Here is a 25562-nt window from a genome sequence, read left to right on the forward strand (position 1 = left end):
GGGTTTAGATAACCCATGTATGGGATTATAGAAGAGTAACTACTGAGCTTAAACTCGATGCATGTCTTAATACAAATTAGTTTTCAGTTGTGGACAACTGATACCAGGAAATTCTGTACTATGCCACTGATTCTTTTAATAGCCTAGTAGGATACTAACACAGTAAGAAGATCCATTTAAAGAATGGATCAACATTCCAAATCCGTAATGGTACATTTTGCGGCCTAAAAACCCTAATAAATGCATTTGTCCAACTAGGGAAAAACAAAAAACAAAACAAAACAAAAAAATCAATCGATGAAACTGCAATACTTTTTTGTCGAAGCTACAGAGCATCTGTGATGGTTTAAATGTCATAGTTGGGGGGAAAAAAAAAAATTAATAAGGAAAGAGAGCCCTAAATTTTGATTGTGGTACCTATTTTTACATCCATTTAGCTATCTATTTCAAATTATTTTATGCAATTTTTAGTCATGTTAAGTACCTGTTTCATCATCCATGTAGTTGCAAGCAACTGTGAATGTCATGCTTTAGGGAAAAAGGACAGTGCTCATTGAAGCTAATTATTTTTCAAACTGACAGGGAAGAATATCCTAATTGCTCATTAACACAGTAAATTTCATCTTATCCTTTGTGTCACTAAAACAGGTATGATCAATTACATACAAGTGTAATACATTGTATTACTTTATTTGTGAAAGAAGGCATCTGCCTATAGGCAAGCTTAACCTTTAAGCAGCTTGTTTAAGGAAATATTTTAAGAATTCAGCACTAAAGTCTTGCTTTTCCAAACTAAAGTGCTCCAGCAGGTAGGAGAAAGAGGTGCAAAATTAAAGCACTCCTGTGAAGCCACTGAAAACAACATCTATACATACTTGATCACATCAAACTACACTGGAAACAATATACAATGATACGTTTTACCGCTTCACTTATCTGTGAGGCTTAAAAACTATAACTAGCACTAAAAACAGACACTGCCATAGTCTTAAGAAATGCTGCTGTCTCAAATTGAAGTTAAATATGTGACTTGGTACGCCACAGTTATCTACCAGTGAGATATACTTACTTAGAGATGCTATTTAAATTCTATCTCATGTTTCATCAAAGGCCATTCTCCAAATAAGAATATATTCCCTCTTACAGTTGAAAACTTATCTTTGTCCAAATACAAGCTGACAAAAAATACTTACTTACCTATAGTGATGTAGATTATTTAAGGCTACAAATGAAAGCTTCAGGTGTTCCACACTGACACATGAAAGCCTTTAATATAGTATAGCCTTTAGTAATAGTATAATATCTAGTTATTTATATTATCGCAATTTTGTCAGTTATTCGTATTCTATTTCCTTGATAGTTTCAAAAAAACCCACAAACATGGCTCATTCTTGCAGATAACATTTTAAAACACTTAATATTAAAAGCTTTGAAGGATTTCTTTCTCAAACTCTATGTTAAAAATGATGTAAAATGTCATGTAAAAACGACAGTAAAATAAAAAGTATCCTTATAATAAAACTCATTTTAGACCCATTCCTCCCCAAAATCTATACTTACACAGGACAATATATTGATATGACTTTGTTCGGAATTTTTAAAAATTCCTAAGACAGCATGAACAGTAACTAATTCACTATCTTTTGCTGACAAACCACTAAATGCTATTTTATTGATTTATTTGAAAGCTAAGATTCTTGCTATCTTTTAAGGTTTTCAGTACAGTTTGATTGAAATGGGACTGCTCAGATTGCAATCATTTCTAGAACAAATATATTACAGTAATAATCTTTCTGTAGAAATTTTTTTTTTTTAAAGTTTCTACCTTCACAATGTTGAGGGACAGTTAGACAGAACTACACTTAAAGAACAAAGGTGAACACAACAATGAAGATAACTAGAAAAAAAAAATTACTTAAAACCCCCCTAATTTCCCTAAAAGTCTGTACTTCTGCCTGCCAGGTGACTCTCACAATAGATGCAAACTTAATAAAGCAAAAAGCCCTATTTACTTTAAAAATATGTTAATGAATTCTTCAAACTGGAAAAGCCTTTTCCTATCACAATCTTGCCTCATCTGCTGCCTTTTTAAAACCATCTTCCAGATAACATGACATGTTCTTCATAATAAAAAATAGGATCACAGAAGGTATGAAAGTAAAAGTGATGATGATTTGTCAAGATATACATTTTCATGTTTTGCCTGGTATTTCTCCGACAGCCATAACACAGTGGTGTAAATTAATTTTCTGAGCTGAGATTTATGAATGGTGCTCTGCATTTTAAGGGTTGCAGTTACAGTAGAGGCTTCTGTATCTTTTTCCTAATAAATGCTTCCTCGCACTCAGGAAGATAGAATACCAAGATTATGAAAAAGTAAAATGGCATTGATAAGATACTTAGTCAGGTTATTATTTTTGTTAAGATTAAATGTTACAGATTCACCAAATTTAAAAGAAATCTTTCAGATTTCTTAAGTTAAGGAGCACCTAAAGTCTTTGGCTGAATTCCCGAAAGAATCCATATTGACATGCAACAGATTAAAGAGGAAGCAATGTTTGCTATGAAAAACTATCTCAATACCAGACAACATATATTATGTTCATTTCTGCCCCTTATCACTTCAATATAAAAATTTTGCCTGTGTGATGTAAATTTTACACACGATACTCTAATAATGTGCTGTCAGTCCTATTAAACAAATTTTCCCTCGTCTTGAAGTTTTCAGAAGCTGAGAAATAGATTTTACAAAGTATTCTTTCTCCTCTTGATTTCATTTACATTATAAAAAGATAAAAGGTATCCTAATGAATGTATTTTATACCAATCTAACCAATAAATTTCAGTTAAAACAAAAACCATTTTTATTTCTAAACATGTCTATCTTTTTATTTTTAGGTCTTCCAGCTAGCTAGTATATTTGCTTTCTTTATTTCTTCCAGCTAGCTAGAATATAAGCTTCCTTTAAGGTAGAAAAGGACAGTGTGAAGAATAAGAAGTCAGTATATTGCTTGTGAATTAAATTTGTATAAAAAGCAAAAATATACACACAGAGAAAGTTTGAATATTGGCAACATCAATTCTTCTATTATACCACTTCATACTACTTTAGAGTATTGGAAGATTTTTTTGGCATGGCAACTTAGTTTACTTAAGGGTTTTTTGTTATAAAAGCATTTCTTTTACTCTAGCAGTAGCAAGGTAATCAAACAGTACACAATTATGAATAAATGGAATTACACTAAGAGAATGATACGGCATCCTCACACTGCATTCGCTGAAAATTCTACCAGGAAACTTTCATCTGTTTCCAAAGATATATCCAAAATACTGAAAATAAATAATGAGCAATACATCTTTTTTTCCCCCCTCACTCCCTTCTCAGTATGAATCATAACTTAAAATATAAAATGCAATAAAATTCCTACCTCTTTCATTAAGACTGTTTAGCACTGCCCTTTCAAGCTGTTCTTCTTCAGTAAGCCCACCTGTATAATCATAATAGCTCCTTGGCGTTCTGTATTGATAACCTGGATCGCCATAATACTCTGTAAAATGAATAGAAAATAAAGAAAATAAATTGCTGCTACTCAGTAGGAGGGTGTGAAATCAGATATTATCTTTATGCTATCTTTCTTCCACAAATTATTTTAATTTGGGACAGAAAAAAAATATTAGGATTCAATTACTTACACAATATATGCCATGAATCAATTTCTAACTTACAAAGCCAGACTATAGTAACAGGAGAGAGAAAAACAACAGAAAAAAGAGGGATCAAACGTCTCAGTTTTTTATAATTGTTATAAATAAGTGTCATAGAATTGCCATTATTAAGAAGTTTCACATAGAAATTGAAAGACACTTTTCATCAGCTCCTTTTAACATTATTTGTCAATACTTGGGCACCTTATTAACATCACTAGAACAGCAACAACAAAACAGGTAGGTTTCAGGCCTTTTCCCACCTGTCTCTCACTTCCCCCCAGTGTCCATAAACAATACATGCCAATGTCATCGTAAATTCAAGTAATGTTTGGACCTAGAAGACACATGGGAAAAGATTCCTTCAAATTTTTTTGTAATATATAGAGCTAATATTGTGCTATTGTACAGCTACATCTGCCCTGGAAAAAACCCACCACACCTTAGATCTCATCTAACGTCACAATCACTGTATGTTGCCTGCAGTACTGACAACCAAGAATTTCTGACCATTGGCAAAGTTTGTCAAAACCAAGCACAAACAAACTATCATCCACCCAAACACATGGGATTTAAAAGAAAAAAAATTACTTGGCTAGAGAATTGAGCAAGACTCTCTTCCCTTTAACACAATCTGATCTTGCCTGAGCACAGAAAATCTAAAGTGAGAAAAACTAAGGAGAAAAGTCCTGGTTTTCTATTCCATTTCTGCATCTTCAAAATACAAAGCTTTGGGTGGTATTTTAATTTCTCTTCCAGACAGCTGGACAGGGGATTTTGAAGAACCAAAGTACAGAAATGCAGCCAGTTTCTTCCAACTGATAGAAAAGGTACACAAGTTTTTCAAAATTAAATAATTAGAAATATTTTTATATGTAACAAATACAGCATGCCATTTCCCTTTATCTTCAGATTTATTAGCATCAATGATAGTCTTGTGTTATCTCATTAGTTGTACGGATTCCACATGTAACCTTCTTGTGGAGTTTATGTGATTACAAGCACAGACTATGAAGTGAGGACACGTAATTTCTTTTAAAAAATGATTGTGTTAAAGAAAAAAATCCCAAGCTCTAGAACCTTAAGACAAATGAAAATAGGAATACCCTATCTTAAAGTTATACAGAAAAAGCAGGAAAAATTGAACAGAGTGATTGCACACTATTCTATACAGGAGTATATATATTCCCCTGCGTGTATTATGCAAATATAGCGACATATATTTTATATACACATGTATGTGCACACAGATGTATATATACATTATACACACACATAGAGGAAAAAAACGCAATTCTGTCCGCTTGCAAATTTTTCCTTTTTGGAACATGCAATTGACATCGGGAGAATTTTCATACATCTGCAGTGAACACTTTGTATTATCCTCCAGTAACCTGAAATTCTGCCATTTCTCAAATGGTCAGCAACTCCTCTGGTTGTAAAAGATTATTTTTATTCTTTAATCTGTATGAATTACAGTCAATCTGTATGAATTTATTTTTAACACACTTTAAAAGCCTTTAATTCATACTGGCTATATTTAAGAGACCTAATTCTGCAGAAAATGAAACTGACTGCAGGATACCATTTAGCTGTTATATACACACACACTTTGGATGCAATCTTCATGTATTCCCCTCATTCCCCTCTGCATTAAGTTAATCTGAATGAACATTTTCTCAGCTATAAATTTATTTTCTGGAGGCTTCAAAACTGCATGCATGAAGACTATAAAAATTCTGGTATTAAAAGCATGAAATTATCTGATGAAAGAAAAAGGATGTCGTATTTTAAGTTTGTTCTTTCACTGTAAATTTTTGTATGTTTGATGTTTTACACTGTCATCAAGTTGTAAGTGCTCAGAAAGCTGTAATCTTTTATTTTACAATGAGAAAGAGTTAGGTAACATCGACATGTTCAAGGTATTCCTATCAATCAAAATAAATGTCCTAATACTTTATTCATGAACTGCATTTACAGAAAATCTAATTCAGTTACTAAATACTAAATGTGTTAAAATTACACTTAAAAGAATTTTTTTCTTCTAAAGCTGTTTCCTTGTACTGTTTCATAAAATCTGTTCTGACCATAACTTCATCTATTTTTCCATTTAAATTGGTATTTAAAGGCAGATAGTAATAAATCAGCAACACCAGAAAATGAAAAATTAATCAAGGTAAGGATGTACTGTGTATGTCATTAGCCTATGACACTAGAGAGAGTTTTCTTAATCCACAGATGGTCAAATTTATTACATATATCATACACCAAGCAAAAGGTTAAATCTTCCATAGAGTCTTCTGCAAAAAGGATAAAATACAATTACAAAGTATATACACAGGGAATGAACATAACAAATGTACATATTTTTTCAAATTGCACTTGTAAGTCATTTTAGAGAAATGAATTTAGTACAAAAAAAAAAAAAAAGTAGTTACATCTAAAGCCAAGCTTGGAATACGGGATAATTCAGGTTAACCCTTTTCCTTTATCCCCCTTTTGTCCACAACAACTCAAAGCAATAGCATGGCTACTTCAGGGACTGCCGAAGACATGCAAAAAACCCGCAGACTTCTTTGTTGTCAGCATACTAAAGTTTTTTTCCCCTCAGGTGCTATGTGCTATGTAGCCCCCCCATCATGCTAGATATATTACAGGAAATCTCTTCCCTTCTCCCTGCTTAAGAAGAGCTGGAAAAGAAAAAGTAAAGGGCTATTCATAATCTGCTCCTATTGCACAAGGGTGGTCTTTTACACCCACCCAAGCTCCAAGCAGCTGGTGTTTGTACAGTGCCTGCATAGATTATGGAGTTTAAATGTCAAGTACAAATTCTTATCTTCATTAGCCATTGAAGTACCTTTTCCGATATAAATATTTAGAGTTTCCACCACCCTGCTATACTGGAATAGTGAAGGAAGATTTAATCTCTATGAACATGGAATACAGAGCAATGCAAGCAGCACACCTGGGCCGTGGTGGACTGAACAGTACCTGTAGCTAGATGAACATCTTTAACTGGGCTGAGACTGCCAGTCATGGAAACAGGTAGCTCATGCTCACTACATAGTCTATGTTTACATCTTATTTCATTTCACAATATTACTTTTGTTTTATTTCTTTATTGGCCTTTAGATCAAGTGTTTTTTGACTTGAGAACTGGAATAATGGAAGTCCTGTGTAAATATACTTTTAAGTTACAACAACCTTTGTTACTGTTGGTAAGGAAAGTAGGTTAAGATCTTTTGGTTAGGAATTACAAAAAAAATGCTTCAAAAATATTCAAGGGCCCATAATTTCACTTGTGGGAATTATTTAACATAATAATAAAATTAGAGGTAAGGTCATGGAAAACAAAATCCATCACGGAGAATAAAAGCAGCACTGATCTTGGCTCACTGTGGCTCAGAGTAAGCACATCTCACTTATAAAAAACTATAAAAAATAAAAACCCCTGCATGACTAAACATCAGAGAACAGTAAGAATGATCAAACGTATGAAATAGTTTTCATATAAGCAACCATATAGACTACAGCTTTTCAACCAGAGAAAAAAGATGACTATGGTGAGTATAGGACTGAAGTCTATAAAACCATAAAGAATATGAAGAAAATACATAAAGAATGAAGGTTTGGTTTCCCTTCCCAGAGAAGAATTAATGCGCATCAAATGAAACTAGCAGCTATCAGGTTCAAAACAAACAAAAATGACAGATTCTACACCAGGAAGTAAACTGTGAAATTATTCTTCTGTGGTGTTGTAGGTGTTAAAAGAGTTCATGCCAATTCAAAGAGCCTTTGACAAATTCATGGAAGAAGAATCCATCGCAGGCTATTAAAGACAAAATTCTCTCATAAAACTTTCTGCTGAGAACATCCTTAAACCACAAGCCACTGCACACTGGCAGATATCTGAGGGAGTTATCACTATATATTTATCCTGCTCTTAGAGCAGACGCCTAGGAAACAGTATAAATCACTGTAGGAGGTAAGATACACTAGGCTATACATCCCTTAGCTTTGATCCAACACACAGCCCTTCTCACAGCTGGCTCCTCTTCTGTCCCTCCCAGACAAGGCCTCCACCTATTATTTCTATACACTCCATATATAATGACTCAATGTTCTGCATGAGAAGTGAATCAAACGTGCTACCTCCAAAGTATACTAGTATTCCAACTATCCATCTATATACTGTGAAGATAGCCTAGATTTATTCTGGAGAGGAGTGGGCTTTTTGCATGTAAATTACTTGATATACAAAAAGCGTTCAAAGGAAGAAGTTCCTTGTTGGAGGGGGGAAAAAAAAATCCTGGAATGGCATAGATAAATTTGCCAGATCAGGGCAAATTTACCGAGGTTCAAAGGGCTGCCTTCAGTAGACACAATTTCCCCTCTGCTGCACCTTCTGCAAAAGGGATGGTATTTCCCCAGGGGTAGCATTTTATGAAGTCATGACCCTAATTTGAGGTTTAAAGCCTCTTGTACAAGATACATCCACACAGTTCCCTAAAAAAGAAGGGTGAGACATGGCCAGAGAAGTAATATAAGTTTAGCAAGTATACGTATGTGCAGAATATTTTGTATATTATATATGTTTCCATTTAACTAGCTTCTCAGAGGTTTTCTATCGTTAGCAAAAATGATGACACTATTTTAAAAGCTAGAATAAGCTTTTAGGTAAGTGGCTGAGAGTACTTACCTGAATAGTAGTCCCTTGGCCTGGCAGGGTCAGTGAATGAAGAAATGCCACCTAAATATAAGAATAATGCAGGTACTATCAGAATAAAATAACCACATTGTCTTTCTTTACAAAATACAAAATCCAATTTAAAGTAGTCTTTCTTTCAGAGTCTGTTTCATAAGATACAAATATGAAACAATGGGTACCTATGAATTTTTTTTGCATCAGTGAGAGGATATAGTATTGGTAAGCTTGTATGTTGTTCCAGATTTTATAATAGTGTGCCATGTTTAAGCAACATACCCATGTAGCCTCGAAAACTGCAAACCAACCTAACAAATATTCTCCAGAACATGTAACAAATAATTTCTCCACTGAGATTGTACATTGGTAAAAATGGGTTAAAGCACAGAAAACTGAGGAGTGGAATAACACTCCACTGTTTCTGCTCTGCTACACAGGAGAAAAAGATGACCTGTGTACTGGAACACTCCTTCCTCCAGGTCTTAGTCACACAGCAACCTTCACAGCAGCAGGATCTCCATAGCATGTTTCACTAACAGTACCATGGGTTTTATCACAGAATCCTAGATAATTCAGTTTGGAAGGGACGTCACAAGGTCGCTAGCTCAACTCCCACTCAGAGCAGGAGCTATGAGATCAGACCAGGTTACTCAGTCAGGACTTTATCTTGTCAAATCTTGAAAACATCCAAGGATGGAGACTGCAGAACTTCCCTAGGTAGTGCGATCCAATGCTTGACTGTCCTAATAGTCATCAGATAGCCCCCCATGCCACAGAAACACGCAATATTAACATTTAACTAATGTGACACTTAATGTCTGTTCACTCCAGTGGGCTAGGAAATCTGATGCTTAGGTCTCTCTTTTTCCACTTAAAACTGCTAAACATATATGACTTACAGACTCTATCACCAAACTGCAATAAAACCTCCTGTGAAAAGCATACACATCTGAACAAATAATTTCCCACTATACAAACACCATATCCATGGTCAACTTGATGGCACAGTCATGAATAAAGTACTCAACATATTAAGTAATCAGACATAAAAAACAACTATTCTGACAACCAACCCCAGCACAGCTGTTGTGACAGGGCTTAAACTTCCAGTTAACACACTGAAATTTATGGGAGTGTTCATGTAAAAGTTTGCAGGGCTGTATTTAAAACAATGGTTAGACGAAAGATATCTAAAGATATAATCTTTTTTAAAAATAAGTATTACTACAATATGAAAAGGTGTAGTAATACATCATTGGAAAGCTTGAGAATTCTGGTAACAATTTCTCAAGCTTCCCACAACCTTTTTCAAACTGCAGGGACTGCCCTAGAATGGACAGAAGTAGTAGAAATCAACATGGAAATATATTGTGTTCTGGCATATTTTTATGGCTTCACCACACTTCATTTAAAGTGACGTTTTCATTTACATCTTATATGAAATATTTTACTCCAAATAAACATTTAAAAAGAAGGGTAAAGGATATCCCTCTAACTAAAAATATCTGAAAGACACAATTACTGATTCTTATCATCCATATTTAAGAAAAAAAAGTTGATTTTTTCTTCTGCATTCACTTTAATAATTAGCATATCTTTAATTGCCTAAAAACTTACTGGAATGGCCTGAATTTCTATATGCAAGACTTACTGAATTTTAAAAATAAAAGTGTCTCTTATGGAGATTTTACAAATTGAACAAAATTATATACCTCCACAAGCTTTCATTATCTTTTTCAGAGGTCCCATAGTGTACATCAATCCAACAAGAATCCCTGCCAGATGCCCAGCAAAAGAAGTCCTACAAGAAAGGAAAATCTTGTGAGTGTTGTGAAGGAAAACTTTTTGTAGGGATCCAGAATAAGGAGTGCAGAATTTGTTGCAACTGAGAAAGTCCCTGAGTGAGACCAAGCATAGAGAAATTACTTGCCTGCAAGGACACAGTGCCAAGTTTTCTTTCTTCATAACTACCATAAAATTGCTAGGTATATACAGTTACAGAAAAGTATCTAACAAATATCCTGAAGAAGCTGGAAACTAATTGGAGAGATCATTTTAATTGCTTTTTTAAAGGATACAATACCGTTTCCCTAAAAGCATTTAAAGTAAAGACTTACTGAAGTAGGAAACTAGTTTTAATCTATAAAAAAGTAAATCCACAGAATTACGCTGAAATGTCTAGGTAGGATCTACCAAAACCATTTAGTTTCAAGTGAAAGCATAAATACAGTACTTTCCACTGCACTATCAATACAATCATACAATTAGTCTGAGATAAGCACGAATGCAGATCTGTTGCAATCTTTGTAACACAGTACCTTCAAAATTAAAAGACCAATGAATGAAATGCAATCCAAATCCAAATTCTTTTCTATACATACCAACGATTTCCTTCAAAAAAGATCATTGTCCATTTGCATATAGAATGAAAAGGCTCTAGAGTCTTTTGAGAAATCATCAACATGGAAGCACACGTTTACACTAAGTAAGGAGATTTGCTCCAAGTATTGCCATGACTATGGGGTACTCTAAATTCATAAACCAATTTTCAGCATTTAAATTAAGAGTTAAACTCTTTCGTATTTAATCAGGTTTAGACATTAATTAAGAGTAAAATCTCCTGAGTTTAACCAGGTTTAAACATTATTTGTAAATTGTTCACCTCTATTATGAAGTTAGAGAAGCCAATACACTAAATATTAAGATTTCCTAGTATATGCAATTATAAACACTCAGTCCACTGGATTTATACTGGTTGTCCAAAGATTCAAGTAATATGACCTTTTTTGCCTTTATAAAGCAGAAATGAAACTTCTGTTTAACGTAAAAAGAGATTTAAACATTACACTTCTTACATTCCAGTCAGAAATCCAAAAGTTACACAGATGATAGCACATGTACTCATGACAATACAACTTCCAGGCATCACTGGTAAAAGTATACAAAAAAATGCATGTGTCACTAGAGGGAGATAAAGATCAAATCTAAATTCACTCTTTTGCCACCTACTTAACCACAAACTTGTATTCTGCTATGCAGAGCTGCGGTTCTCTCCCATAAGTAACCAACAATTTTTTTAAGAGTAACACATAAATGCTGATGTGAAAATTTATAGGTAAGAGGTAGCTAGCAAAATAAAGCATCTACAAGGAACTAATTTTCCAAACAGATTTTTCTGGAACAGATTTTCCAAATTTGTGAAAAAGACATGCCTGACTTGGCAAATGTCTGTACAAAGAAAACATTGAATACTTCAAGATGCCTTATTCTAGAAATCACCAACATGAGATTGATTCACCTATATTCCTGGCAGTGTTTTAAACAAATTTGATGCTCATCTTGGTTTGTCTGAGCACAACACTGTTCCACAAAACCCAAAAATCAAGGTCTTTGCTTGCAATACAGTGAAACTGTATATTTACACAACATGAATAATCAAAAACCTTCAACTTTAGAAAGTTCTTAGGGGGATAATTTCCACTTCATGTCTATTGAACAAGTTAGTGTACTAGATGCCTAAACACTACTGACTGTTTAATTATAAATTATATTCAAGGAGTAGAAATTTATAATGAATGCTTAAACAGGGTTTTCTAAATGAAAATCCTTAAATAGGGTTTTCTAAATGAAAAATAATATCAGATACATTCTCACACATATATACTAACACTGACATGCAGAAAATGAGTACATTTGATAAATCACATCAAATTTTCACCATATGCTATCATAAAATTAATTTGAGTGTGATCAACAGTAGCACCTTGCTACCTGTAATTACTAAGGAAAAGCAATTCTGTAGAGTACAAAAAGACAGCTTCCCCTATGTTAACAAAATGCTTAATGTTACAGACAAGTTAAGCAAACATTACTTCATTTTAAAATGCGATATATTGTAATTTACTCAAATGATAACTTAATACCTTTTTTTGCTAATGCTTGGTATCATTTGTGGTATGGAAAACTTCTTTATAGATATTTTCCAAATGTAACAACTAAAACATACAGATAATATGCAATTTTACAAAAAAAAAAAAAAAGCCGTTTCATTAAAAACTTTTAAAGTTGTCAAAACAAATGGAAAAAAAAAAAACATGTAGCAAAATTCTGAAATAGTTCACTTGTATCTTTTCCCAGCTGTTTTGAAGATAGGTAAAGTTCCAGAGGACTGTAAGGGTATTTCTACACGCATTATTAAGCAGGGAATAGAAGAGGAGAGGGAAGGAAAAAAAAAAAAAAAAAAAAGAGAAGGAGGACTCCTCTAGTCAGAGAACTACAAACTAATCACTATCTTCTGTTCCCAGATAAAACTATTTGTTCAACATAATTTGTAGATACAACCAAGGTAAGAACACCAGAAGCAGAAAACAGATTTGTCAAGAACAAATCATGTCAAATCAACCAAAATTCCTCCTTAACAGGGCAACAAGCTTCACGGAAAGGGAGAATTAGCAGATGTCACACATGCTGTAAGAATGCAGCACTGTCTCACAGCATTTGTCATAAAGAAGGCTTAAAAACCTTAAACTCTAAAACTACACTAAGCAGATCCGATCCCTAAGTGGTCGGTAAGCCTGACTTAATACTTATCAGTGATTCATTATCAAACTTGGGATACGAATCAAGTGGATTTCTGCAAGAGTCTATTCCAAATATTATTTACAAATGACAAGCTAAGAGAAGCTGTAAGGGTCACTGGAGATGGTATTACAATTTAAAGCAACCTTGACAAAATTGAAGTAGTGGTTTGGAAAAAAATAGGGTGCAATTCACTAAAGACAAATACGGAGTTCTGAACATACCACAGAAGTCATCAACTATACAAGCAGGCTAGAAGTGACTGGCTAGTAGGAGAGCTTCAGGATAGAACCTGGGGCACACAGTGAACTATACAATAAAGCACAGATCAACATGTCACACCACTATAGAAAAGACAAGTATTTTACTGGAAATACGTCAACAGGAGCACTATCTGGAAGTAAATGAAGCAGCCTTCCACTCTACTCAGTGGTCTCAGCTGGAGAACTGAGCCTACTTTTTGCATACTGCACAAAAAAAACCAGAGAGCCCATAAAACAACTTCCGAGAAAAGACTGAAGGGATCACAGTCACTTAAGTCTACTGAAGAATTCTGTCACAGATACAATAACCTTAAACTATGGAAAATATTGTCACAAATAGGAATGAATACACTTGCCACATTCTCTATCCATAGGATAGGGAGTAACGGACGTAAGTCACAGCAACAGATTTAAAAATATTTTAGTAGTAGAACAGACTGCCTGGAGAAACCGGGGGGTCTCCATCCAGATGAGGCAGAGGCCTCCCAGATCCTGCTGGGTTTAGGGCCCATCCTGCCCCATGTTTGCCTCTGCTTCACAAGGGAAAACAAGAGGGCTACTAAGACCCTGCAAAGAGCAATCAGAGTTTATTACAGTGATGATCTTTAAAAGTGCATTAGACTAAATATTGATAAGTATAAATTATATATAAACACACATATATGTTTATATATAAACGTATACGTTTGTCCTTCTGAAGTTATCACTCAGAGCATTTGTTCTGAGATCAGATTCACTTAGATCCTCTATAATCTTTATTTTATAAAAAAGTAGACTAGAATTATTCAATTTGAGTAAATTACATAAAATAACTGTTTTACACATGCAATTAACGTTCTTCTATCCACATGCCTTATCCAAAGTGGATATTCCTATTTCCGATGAACTTAAATATATTTGAACAACTAATCTGGAACAATACTTCAATGTTGCTCTTCTTGACATTTTATTACATTTTACAGTGAATTTTAATTTTTCAGTAGATTGCCTTTTTTAAAAATTTGCATAATGGATTTCTTGCCTATGAGGCTGTCTGAGTTTTATCTGCAGACATTAAAGTTAATGGCAAAACTACAACTGTTTTCACAAGGCAGGATTATATGCAAAATTTAGAACTAAATGCCATGGATTTTGGCTGAAAAGAAATTAATAAACAGTTTACAAAAAGCACAGAATGAGTTGTGTGAAGAAGTCTTGTCCAAACACATATTACCAAGGCTCCTTTCACTTGTATTATAAATTCCACTCTTCTTTCTTGTCTAATCCAGAAACCTGAGGTTACTCCTTTTTTCTGCTTTTTATATACAGTAAATAATCCTGGATATAATTAAAAACTCTTACAATATCAGCGATAAAGCAACCTCCATTATCAACCGATTCCAAAATAGGCTTTTTACACTATTCATAAGAATAGCAATGTCTTGACTGGAATGTATATTTTACTAGGTAAAAATTGACGGTTATTTTTCAGTTAGACTAATGAAGAAACATTCTCCTGATTGCAACATGATAAACTACTGCGTTTTTTCCTGCTGGTTAATAAAGAAAAATTGACAGACAATTTCTTTTTCCACAGTACAATTTCCAGTTTCTATAATACAAGCTGAACTTTGAATGGGAATAAAAACAGGGTTCTTGACTTTTTAAATTGCATGTTTTTTCTCTAAATGTCAATGAGCTTTATCAATATTAACTAATGTTCTCCCTGGTATAAAGAAATTCAAATGATGTCTCATTTAACTTTTTGTTTGAAAATGTAGATATCCCCAGAGATCTTATTTAACTCAACCATTCACTTCATACTAATGATAATTATACAATATGTCTAAATACTGTTTCCTGAAGACATCTGCCATCAAGCTGATGTGCACATTACTTCAGAAAAATCTTCTAAACAGAATTAATTATACTTTTTCGTTTTCATTTGGCTTGTAATTTCCATGAAAACTGGTATCACTAGAGGGAAAACCATTTGGACTGCATTTGCTTTTCACATATGAGAGATTCTGACCCAATGTTTACAAGACTCTCCGTATTAATTTTTACATTACTATTGTTCCAGTAGCCTCGCAATGAATTCAAATCAATTCCTCACTGTCGGTGAATTTATCCTGAATTGTTTCAATTCTGTGTGTCAGCCACCTGACTCAACAAATGAAATCAGAGCAAGGAAGTCTACACCTATCACTTGACTTCCATAACTTCTTCCTAACAGCAAACCCCAAAGTCTGGTAGGCATTATTATTTACGCATGCAATTCTACCACAATTCTGCCACTTATATAGCAACAAAAGCATGTCTTTAGCTTAAGCCATTGCTGCAGTCTTTTGTGGAAAGATCTTACTTCCATGCATCTCCTATTCCAAGGCTAGGGTAGGAAGCATGCATTCACTGAACAAGCAAACAAAGGAATAACATCAAAGTGATGTACTACAAGAATCTAGACCAACTTCATTTTTGAAAAACAATTAATTTTTTGAGACCATGGGAATCAAATCTATGTATTTATACATAATTTATTTCCAAATTAACACAAGCACAGTCATCTGCACATGACAATTTAAACGCTTTGCTACAAAATTTACTCTTGCTTAGAAAACAGGCCATGTAGTCAATTTACCAGTGCTAAACAACCTATCTGAATGCAAATTAAACCAAATTAAACGATTGCATAAGTAAAAGTCAACTTGTTTTACACAGCCCTATACAGGAAAATGCCATTGCTTCTTTAAATGGAAATGGGAAACTTGTTAGCAATTTTGTAACATGCTGTGAAAATAGCATAGAAAAGTAAAAGCTAAGTTTGACAAAAGAATGAAAGGCTGTAAATGGTTCTCATCACGTAATGCCATTCCTGTCAAACCTGGGTTTTTTTTGGTTGATCGGTTGTTCTTAGCCCTTTTGTTCCTGAGGGACAGTTCTCATCAGTAAACAGCATAATAAACAGTTCAACAGTAAATCTGACTGATAACCAGTGATGACTCAGTGATATCCCTAAGCATTAAACAAGTGAGAAATTTAAAAAGCAGATGAAATAGGAAAATAGATACACACAAAAGATCTCATGAGGTTAAGTTTATTAGAGCTATGCAAAATACTTGTATTCACACCAGACGCTGTACCAGGGTTGAGACTGTGAAGTGTACAAGGCAAAATAATCAAAATTTAAAACCAGGCCTGTCAAAATATGTTCTTATATTTTCAAATATATAAATTAATTTTTCTGGGTTTTGTTTTTGGGTGGTTTTTTTTTTATTAAAAGCTCAGTATTCCTATTATGTTTATCTGTTTTGACCATGATCTGGTTTGAGATTTTGGTTTCCCGTGGATCCTTGAACCCAGGTGAAATGAAGCAACAACTAACTGTCATTGTTGATTCATTATACATTATAACTGTATAACATTTTCAATTGTCAGCTATGAATGCTTATGACAATGATGTGTACCTCTTGCCAAATGTAGATCTGTTGCTGTGTTCTTGTGTGGGATAGTTCTCAGTTTGCAAAGTCTTCGCTTTTTTTTTTTTTAAGATGAACAACTCTAATAAGCATCTTAAGTTGCAAAAAAAAGAAAAAGGTCAACAGAACTGGCTCAGAACAACACTTATCAATAGAGTTTATTTAGAAAAAGTTATGAAGAGAAACTTGGAAACGAACTTAAGGCTAGAACTAATTTAGAAAATAGAAAAAACTCAAGTAACAAGGATTATACACTTTATGGATTGCATCATCCACAGATCTGGAAAATTTTCACACACCTGAAAGTCAGCAACTATAAAACCTACCAAAACACAGGTCAAAAGGAGGCCTAGAGAAATGCCTAAGTCCATTTTCAGAGATGCAGTGAGCTACAGAAATGTTAGACACCTATGAGATTCTCTGAACTCCAGAATAGCAAGTCTCACTATTTCTGACAAACTGCGAAAAGAGCAATTCTGGACAGTCACAATATTAAACCTCAGCATTTCTGAACACTGAAAAAAAAAAATAACATCCTCTACTCTTCTCCATTCCTTGCTTTCCACTCTGCCATTATTTTCATCCTTTGTTACTCTTAACTTTCTGAAAAAGAAGTTTGAAAAAAACTGTAATGTCCAGCTTCCAACCCCAAAGCGTCATCTTTGTCAATCTGATAAATATTTGAGTTAGTTCAGAAACAACCTGAAAGATAAGCTTTTCCTTTAATAGTGAGTATAGGTAAAGCACCTCCATGCAAAAGGGATAGATGACTTAAGACACCACATGCCCAATTCTGGAAGAGGCATAGAGATTAAACATAAGATAACTTTTCACATGCCTGTTCTTCCATCAAAGAAACAATCCCAAGGATTGCTATAAAAAGCCTACATCTCAATGTCCTTACGGAAGGCAAAGATTAGAAAGATATTACACGTCTTTTAAAATTTAAAATTTCCCCATAACAAAAACATTAATGAGAAAGAAAAGAATTAACAGATGCCAGTAAAACCCTAAATCCTCTCCTAGCCCACAAATCAAACTTTTCAATCACCTCAACATTACTTTTGAGTCCTTCATTGGTTATGGATTCTCAGGTGATCCTGACACATCATTCCACTAAGGCAGGTCCAAATTTATTGCATGTCTTTCTGACTGGACAGAATTTTGCCCCAATTACTGACCTCTTATCTATTCAAAACTAAATTATGCAACTTGATCTACAAAGGAACACCATTTAATCAGACACTTCAAATATTACAACATGCCCTGAGCACACAGATGAGCATGTAAGAGCAATGCTCTGAGAGCTACAATTGTTATGGTTCATTTCAAGGCAGTTGGCAGTTACTAATTAAACATATGTTCTGGGACATGAATTTTTTTGAGATTACTACTTGTTTTCTATGGCCCCCATTATCATTTAAGTGCTGTGAAATTGTCCTAACTATCAAGATTGCACGTAACAAGGCAGAGGTTCTTTACACCAGGCAGCAATCTAAGCTTCCACAAAATTATGAAAAAGTTTTTGACATTATTTCTGGACCTTCTATACACTTTCTACCCCAAAGACATTTCTGCAGTAATGCAACTCAAAAACAACAGCACCCAACCACTAAACTCATGTTTTTCCTCTACCAGATACAGTATGATATGCTCATGGTTTTACTTCAGACATAATGTTCTTTCATTTTTCTTAATAATAAAATAAACAGTACTATTAAACATATCACCAAATAAAAGCTATGTTCAGCTAACATGACAGCTTATATTTTTCAGAAGAATGTTTTTAATGCACTGAAAACTTTGTGTTTATACTTCTAGTAATGCCATGCAAGTGACCTCTCAGCTCACACTCAAAATTGCATTTGGAACAGAGCACTCTGAAGTTCTTCTGCCTTTTAACCTAGGATTCCTTGCTGCACTCAATCAGGCAGTAAGTCATAAAGCAATAAAACCAGTATTTAACATAAGTAATATTTGAATTCTCATTCTGGTCTAGGAAATGTTGTATCTGCTGTATCATAGTATCTGACGAAGAGTATGTCAGTATTGCTCCCCTCTTTTTTTTTTTTTTTAAATCTTTCTGAAAAGCGGGAAATTGTATATAAACTATGATTTGGTAGTTTGTAAGTTTACTGTCTGTACTTCGCATATATTCTCCAATATGATTGACAGTTATAAAATATTATAGAAGAAAATTACTGATTTGCAACTAGAACTCCAGAGATCAACTGCTAAAGAAGAGAAAGGCACTATTCTCACAGAGGTATGGGCAGATGAACTGTGCTGGCAGAACTGAGCACGCAGGAAAATTGAGGGAGACAATCAGCAAGACTGCAGGACAGTGAAATGTATAGAATTTGCTCAATACTGGACGATAGCTTTATCATAAGTTACAGGAGTGACTACAACAAATGGACAGAAGGGACTAGGACAGAAATAGCAAGCAAACAGTGGAATGCTGTTTTGCTACTGAAGCCCTTGGCACTACAGTGTATTAGTTTGGTTACTTTGCTGAAAATGCATGTCCCTTTTCCTTGTCCACCAACTTTTGTTATCTTCCCTCAAATACTTAGTAATGCCTTCTGGGCACAGAATTTCAGTTTTTTATTTTGAAATGTGCTCCAAATAGAGGGTGTTAAGGAAAAAAACAGACTGTAACCTCAACACTTAATTGTAGCCCCAACACTCCATTTGGATACCAGCTAACACTACACATACTTCACAATACATTTCAAACTACTTCAGATAGCCCAAAATTCTTCTCCTAACTTCGAAGTATTAAATGCACTTACCCTGGGGAGATTAAATGAATAGCCACCAGCTCCACCCAACAAGCATATTTACTGGATATCTGCAATCCAAGGACACTGCTGACTCTTCCTGGATTGTAATGATTGTTAAGAACTTTCAAAGCAAACAAGACTCCTGCAAACAAGAAGAAATCACATAAAGAGATAAGTAGTTGTGCCCAAATAGTACAGAAATGGAAACAACTTAACTACTGAAATTGAAGTACCATGCAGTTTCACAGCACCACAAAGCATACTGTTGCATGCCAGAACAACAGCTCTAAGCTGTTTTTTCAGTGATGCTTTTCAGTGACCTTAAAAAAAAAAAAAAAGGATAAAAAATTACATATTTGTATAACAGCCAATTCTAAGTTGCTTTTTAATATGACTACTCACTGTAGCTATTCAGGTATTCAAAACAATACAAACATAATTTCAAAATGGGAGTTCTAGTTGAAATAATTGACAAAATTATTGAACTCAAAAAAAAATGTTCCTTGAGTTGAGAAACGCCATTGTTGAAAACAAGACAAACAGATGCATGTGAAGCTCAACAGTAGGCTCAAATTCTGAATTAATGGAAAATCATCTTACATATCCAGAATCACTTGTGTCTGAAAAAAAATAGATAAATCACCTTTAATCACAATAAATCATCTTTCAATTCTAATTGACTGCAACTGTTTTATCATGCAAGCAATAGCCAATATGACAGAATGAATTCACATAATTTATTGGAACTTCCAAAACGTTTTTGAAAAAGTTCCTCTAAAGAGAAAGCGCACACAGTTGTTTGAAAAAAAAAAATCTGAAAAATCAACAAGGAAAAGATTTGACATGGAAAAGATAGTAGAGTTGAACATCACTACAGATACACTAAATAAAAACATGAAAAAGGTTTCCCTCCCCTTCTAACAGCATAGGAAACAAGAGATAGCAAAATTCCTTAATCTATCCAGTGATGTAAATATTGTTATTCTAGGATCAAATATAAACAGGAAAGTGTGTATGCACATACACACATGCTCACGCCATTTGCTGCTGATAAAACTAGACTTGTTCAGAAACTATAAATTTACTAAAGGCGAGAAATATTCAATAGCAGCAACATAGTTTAGGAATCATCTCCATCCAATCCACCCTTGGCTTACCAGAACCCTGTCTGTAGAGCTTCAATTCTTACTACTTTTTTTTTTTTTTTTTTAAGGGTTTAAGTGTCCATTGGAACTGCCTGACCTGGTGTATTGTCAAGTTCCACACAGGGGGACAAGGGGAAGGTCTGTTTCATCCATTTAAAATAAAATAATTTTTTAAAAAATCTAGGCATCCTGAAACTCTTAAAACCTGGTACAGTGAATAGGTTTTAAATATGCATACAGATTGGCTCTTAAAAAAACAGTTGTTATCAGGAAAATACTCATATTTTCTTCAACAGCTGTGCCATATACATGCCCTTGCCTCAAGTGAAGAGAAATTACCTATGCTGATGGTCATGTTGAGAATGTTGAAGGTGTAGAAAGATCAACTATGGATACTAACTCTGTCAGAGCTACTTTAATCTGCTGCCCGAATAATGGTCAAATGCACGTGCGCATAGGCTGCAGTCCCACATTTCCAAGCTTGGAATACTCAAAAGATGCTACAAAAGGTAAGTCACATCAGAACAGGTTGCAGTACTCGATGCTAGAGCTAAACTATCTTGCAGAACATGTAAATCAAAATCCAATTACGTAATCCCTAAACTGACAAAAAGCTTGACTTTTTGTCCTCTACACAAATGGCTTAGTAGATTAGAGGCTTAGTCCCGCTCTTTTTTTAATTCACTAAAAAATCCAAAACATATGCTCCAGCCAATATTGTAGTATGGCTGACATGAGTCTCTTGTAAGGAATGAAATGGGGACCCCCTCCGGCCCATCACCAATGCTTGTCCTGTCTGCCAGCACCACTGCTGTTCAAGTAATGTGGTCCTTTTTGCCATAAGCATGGGAAGCCGTATACCTGCATCACCTGGATAATTATATCACTAAATCTAACTTCCCTTCTGTTGGTTCGAGGAAAGGGACATACAAGTTGCCATCTAGCTAAGTGAGAAGCTGGAGACTAATCTGGTGAAAAAAACTTACCGTGAAATCTCAACACTACATGGTAGTATTATATTCCCAGTTATATAGTATAAAGAAGTTTCATCATAAATTCTTGAAATATTCACCCTTCTCATTCCTAGTAAGAACTGGGTTGATACTAAGCTGTTTTTAGGTATGGACTGATAGGAACATATAGGAAAAACCTCACATGGATGGTGCATTATTTAAGTGAATACCCAAAACAGATACTTCTTCACTATTTCTAGGACTCAACTTCTCATCCTACAGTCTAGAGTGATACAAGAAGAGGTTCAAAAAGAAGCTCGATGGCAGCACCTCCCAGTTGTTCACAGAGAATAGTATTACAGAGCACACTTCCCCCACAAATCACCCAGCAATACCTGGAGTACCATACAAGAGCTAATCCTAGAAAGTCCAGCTGAGACTGGACTGAGTGCACTTATTTCAGCCATTTTACTACTAGTAATAAATATTCAGTAGGGTTCTGTAGTCACTGTTAGGGAACAGCAAGAGGGAGATGCTTCACAAAGGAAGGGTATTCAAAGGGAACAGCGAGGCAGGCAGGCAGCAACCTCCCCAGTAGGAACCCAGTCCCACAGTCCTTAGGCAAGGTGCACAGGGCAGGCTGGCGACAGTAAGTGCGGTTGGCCAGGAGCCCAGATCCCCAGGCACATCTTCGTGACAAAGCCGGGCCAAAGAAAGTCAGGAAGTGAAATCAGGGTCCAGGTCAGAGAAGCACATGGCCAGGCACAGATGCAAAGTAGCTCAGACAGGGACAACGCAGAGGGCTTGAGCCTAAAAGCAGCTATTGAGCAATGGGGGAAAGAGCCCCCGGTGAGGCTTCTCAGCTGTCTCACACACCTCTTTTCCCACTAGTCTGAGGTGGGTTGCAGCTGCCCTGTCCTTGGGCACAGGCAGCCAAATTCCTCAGGGGAAGAGGTTACACTCAGGGCCCCTACAGCCACCATAAAGGCCAATATTAGAACTGGGCATGTCTCATTACAAAAGGGTGGGTGACCAGCGAGTATCTGAAGCTCCAAATGAGCAATTACCAGGATGTTGCAACTAGTACCGATTCGAATACCACAGGGAACCCTCAGAGGTGTTGAAGCACCTTTCTCAGAGGTTGAAAAGGAGGGCCTGCCTTCTAATGCTAGGTCCCAATGACATCATGAGTACAGCATGTACCCAAAGTACGTACTTTAAATAAAAAAAAACAGGATAATGTTATTGACATAACAACCACATACATGCATATGGATGTACACCTATCCATTTTCTGCATTCAACAGATATTGCTATATAGTACCTATAAATTTTAATTTTACATATGTAAATTGGACCAACTATGTGCCTTACCTGAAAAACCTACAGCACAATTCATTTCATACGAAGGATCATCCAGAATTTTCACAAGCATGAATTCCAGCACCATATAAACAACTCCAATCAGCACTGCAAATACTGCAATTATGTATGCAAACCATATGCTCTTAAGCTTTTTTTCCAGCATTATTCCCTTCCAAAGCATGGAAATCATGTTATAATATAAATGCCAGTCATCTGCATGGTGGACAGGAGAAAGCAGTAAACGCTGCCAGTTCTTTCTGTAGAAGCCTTCATTTACACTGATACACACTTCAGGCAGTGGCCTCACAGGATTTAGAAAAAGAAAAATATTCAGTGCAAGTACCCCAAGGGTAACAGAAGGAATGTTCTGGAGTCCAACTTGAGAAATTTGATAAAGCAGCAAAAGCAGTCCAGCATTGACTCTTCCCTGCCTTCGTTGCATTATTACTTCTTATTCAAAGAAATGTGAAGATTATCCCGATTTCCAGTCTTTTGTTCGAATTCAAAACCATACAAGTTTTGGAAATTCTGAAAGAAAAAAGGTATCTGCATTATTATACATTATGTACGGGGTGTTTTCAAGCTCATCACTGCTTTTTTTTTTTTTTTTTTAAACACAACAAATTCTTCAAACTAATCAGCTGAGACCTCTTTTTTAAATCAGAACAAAAATTCAAGTGTGGGGGGGGAAATAATCACAATTTTTAAACTGGTCTATGACACAAATAAGAGTGATTTATACAGATAATCCAGACAAGCATTATGAGAAAAGGAGTCTGCAACCTCTCTTTCATGTCCCTGGACAGGCTTTACTTCATCTATAAAATTCCTGGGTGTTCTTGACATGTTCTCATTAATATCACTCTCAACTATTAAAATTTCAGGAAGGAAACCAGTTAAAAATTCTTCTCTAAAGTCTCAGTTTTCAGGCTTCCCATCTTTGCTACATACATTTTTTTTCATGACCATTTTTCCAACTTTTACAAATATTCAATACAAGGTAAGAATGAAAATTAAAAGTTATAATTTCAAAAAGTAACAGAGACACGGCTAAGTACTCCTAAATGTAAGCTTTGAAAATTGTTACTGCTTTCCTAGTGACTAGAATTCAAAGTTCAGTTTAAAAGCATGCGATGGAGAAAAAAAGCTGTAGGAGAAAAGCATATACAAGAACAGCACATAAAATTTCTAGACAGCTACAGCAAAATATTCATCTCTGTCCTATTTATGCCAGATAAAACGGAGGATAAAAAAGGGCTATAAAAGTTCTAGATCTAGCTAGAAATAGGGTTACTATGACAGAAACTGAGAAAGGTCATTGAGCTAACCCGTGCAAGCCTATAGAGGAGAGAGGAAGCTGCATTGGAGAATACAGCACAAGGTGACGTGGACTTTCTAGAGAGTGGAACCACCTGCAGAAGACAGGAAGAGACACTGAATTTCAAGTAGCTTCTGAGGGCTACCTCAACTTGGCCAGTACTATTTTTAGTTCTCAAAAGTCTCCAAGATGGCACAACAATAGCGTGGCCACTCTTCTCCACCTCTAGGATGCCAATTCTTTGCTGAACTACTGAAGATACGCATACATAATATGATACATAAGTATCAACTATGCAGAGCCAGCAAAATATACTTATTCTTCAAAACTTCGCCATCAGGTTTCAAATGAAACTTCCTGAAATATCTAGATATATACAAAATTCTCATCTCAACATTCCAGTTACCTTCTTTTCCGTTTTATTATAAAATTGGTAAAATAAATTGCTAATATATTAACTTTTTATTTAGTTTAAATTCCTTTCCAATTCATCACATCAAATGCTTCCTCTGTAAACATTTTTAATAGATAAACAAACAACAATCTATTCTTCTGGAGGACAGCAGAAAAAAATGACACCTTTATAAGGAGAAAAGGACAACAGCTCAAGATGCAAAGTTTAACATTCCACATTACGTCTACTAGGATTTACTATTTTGCACATTTCTACAGACTATTGGAATGCCTGCAAACACTTTACTAAAAATTTTTCTCTAGGTATTCAGAGTATCATTAATAATTTGATCAGGTTGCACCGCACAAAGTAAGTGAACACATTACATAAATAAGGAAATTTCTTACATAAGTAAGGAAATCGCCTCTAAACAATGTTATCCTATAACAGCAAAAGGAACTATAACACCTGCACAGGATTGAACATCAAAGATGATCACCTAGGGGCCAGCCTACCTCCTCTACTTATATATATAAGTGAGAAGAGCATATACTTCCATGCTAGCTCACACACACAGTTAATTAACGCCATTTCTCATAGTTAAGTTTAAGTTATTCTAGTCTCTGGATTTCTCTTTAAATTGCATTTATGCTTATTATAGCACTTTAAGAGAAGAAAAAAAACCCTGGTAGCATCCTCAAAACAACTGTAGTAGAACAGAATGCAAGTAAACATATTTGCCACATTAAAAGGAAATTCACTGAACTTTTTCGCATGGCCTAATCTCAGAGATGCTACATAACATCTAAGTCTTGCCCAAAACAGAGTGGAAACAGCAGAAACACACTTTATACCAGGCCTCTTGAACATAGAATCATAAAGGTTGGAAAAG

At 35.0% G+C, this 25562-nt stretch overlaps 1 protein-coding gene across 1 annotated transcript in view; it reads right to left on the minus strand.

Annotated features, from left to right (window-relative positions):
- RHBDD1 (rhomboid domain containing 1) overlaps positions 1 to 23488 on the minus strand; it is a 43399-nt gene extending 19911 nt beyond the window's left edge. The window contains exons 1-5 of the mRNA XM_009574677.1: positions 22968 to 23488; positions 19505 to 19637; positions 10123 to 10211; positions 8405 to 8455; positions 3429 to 3548 (exon numbers count right to left, since the gene is read on the minus strand). Coding sequence (XP_009572972.1) covers positions 3429 to 3548; positions 8405 to 8455; positions 10123 to 10211; positions 19505 to 19637; positions 22968 to 23400 — 826 coding nt within the window. The 5' untranslated portion in view covers positions 23401 to 23488. The remainder of the gene's footprint in view (positions 1 to 3428; positions 3549 to 8404; positions 8456 to 10122; positions 10212 to 19504; positions 19638 to 22967) is intronic.
- Between the last annotated feature and the right edge of the window lie 2074 nt (positions 23489 to 25562).

This window comes from Fulmarus glacialis, unplaced genomic scaffold (genome assembly GCF_000690835.1).
Source record: "Fulmarus glacialis isolate BGI_N327 unplaced genomic scaffold, ASM69083v1 scaffold9593, whole genome shotgun sequence".
Taxonomy (NCBI): Eukaryota; Metazoa; Chordata; class Aves; order Procellariiformes; family Procellariidae; genus Fulmarus; species Fulmarus glacialis.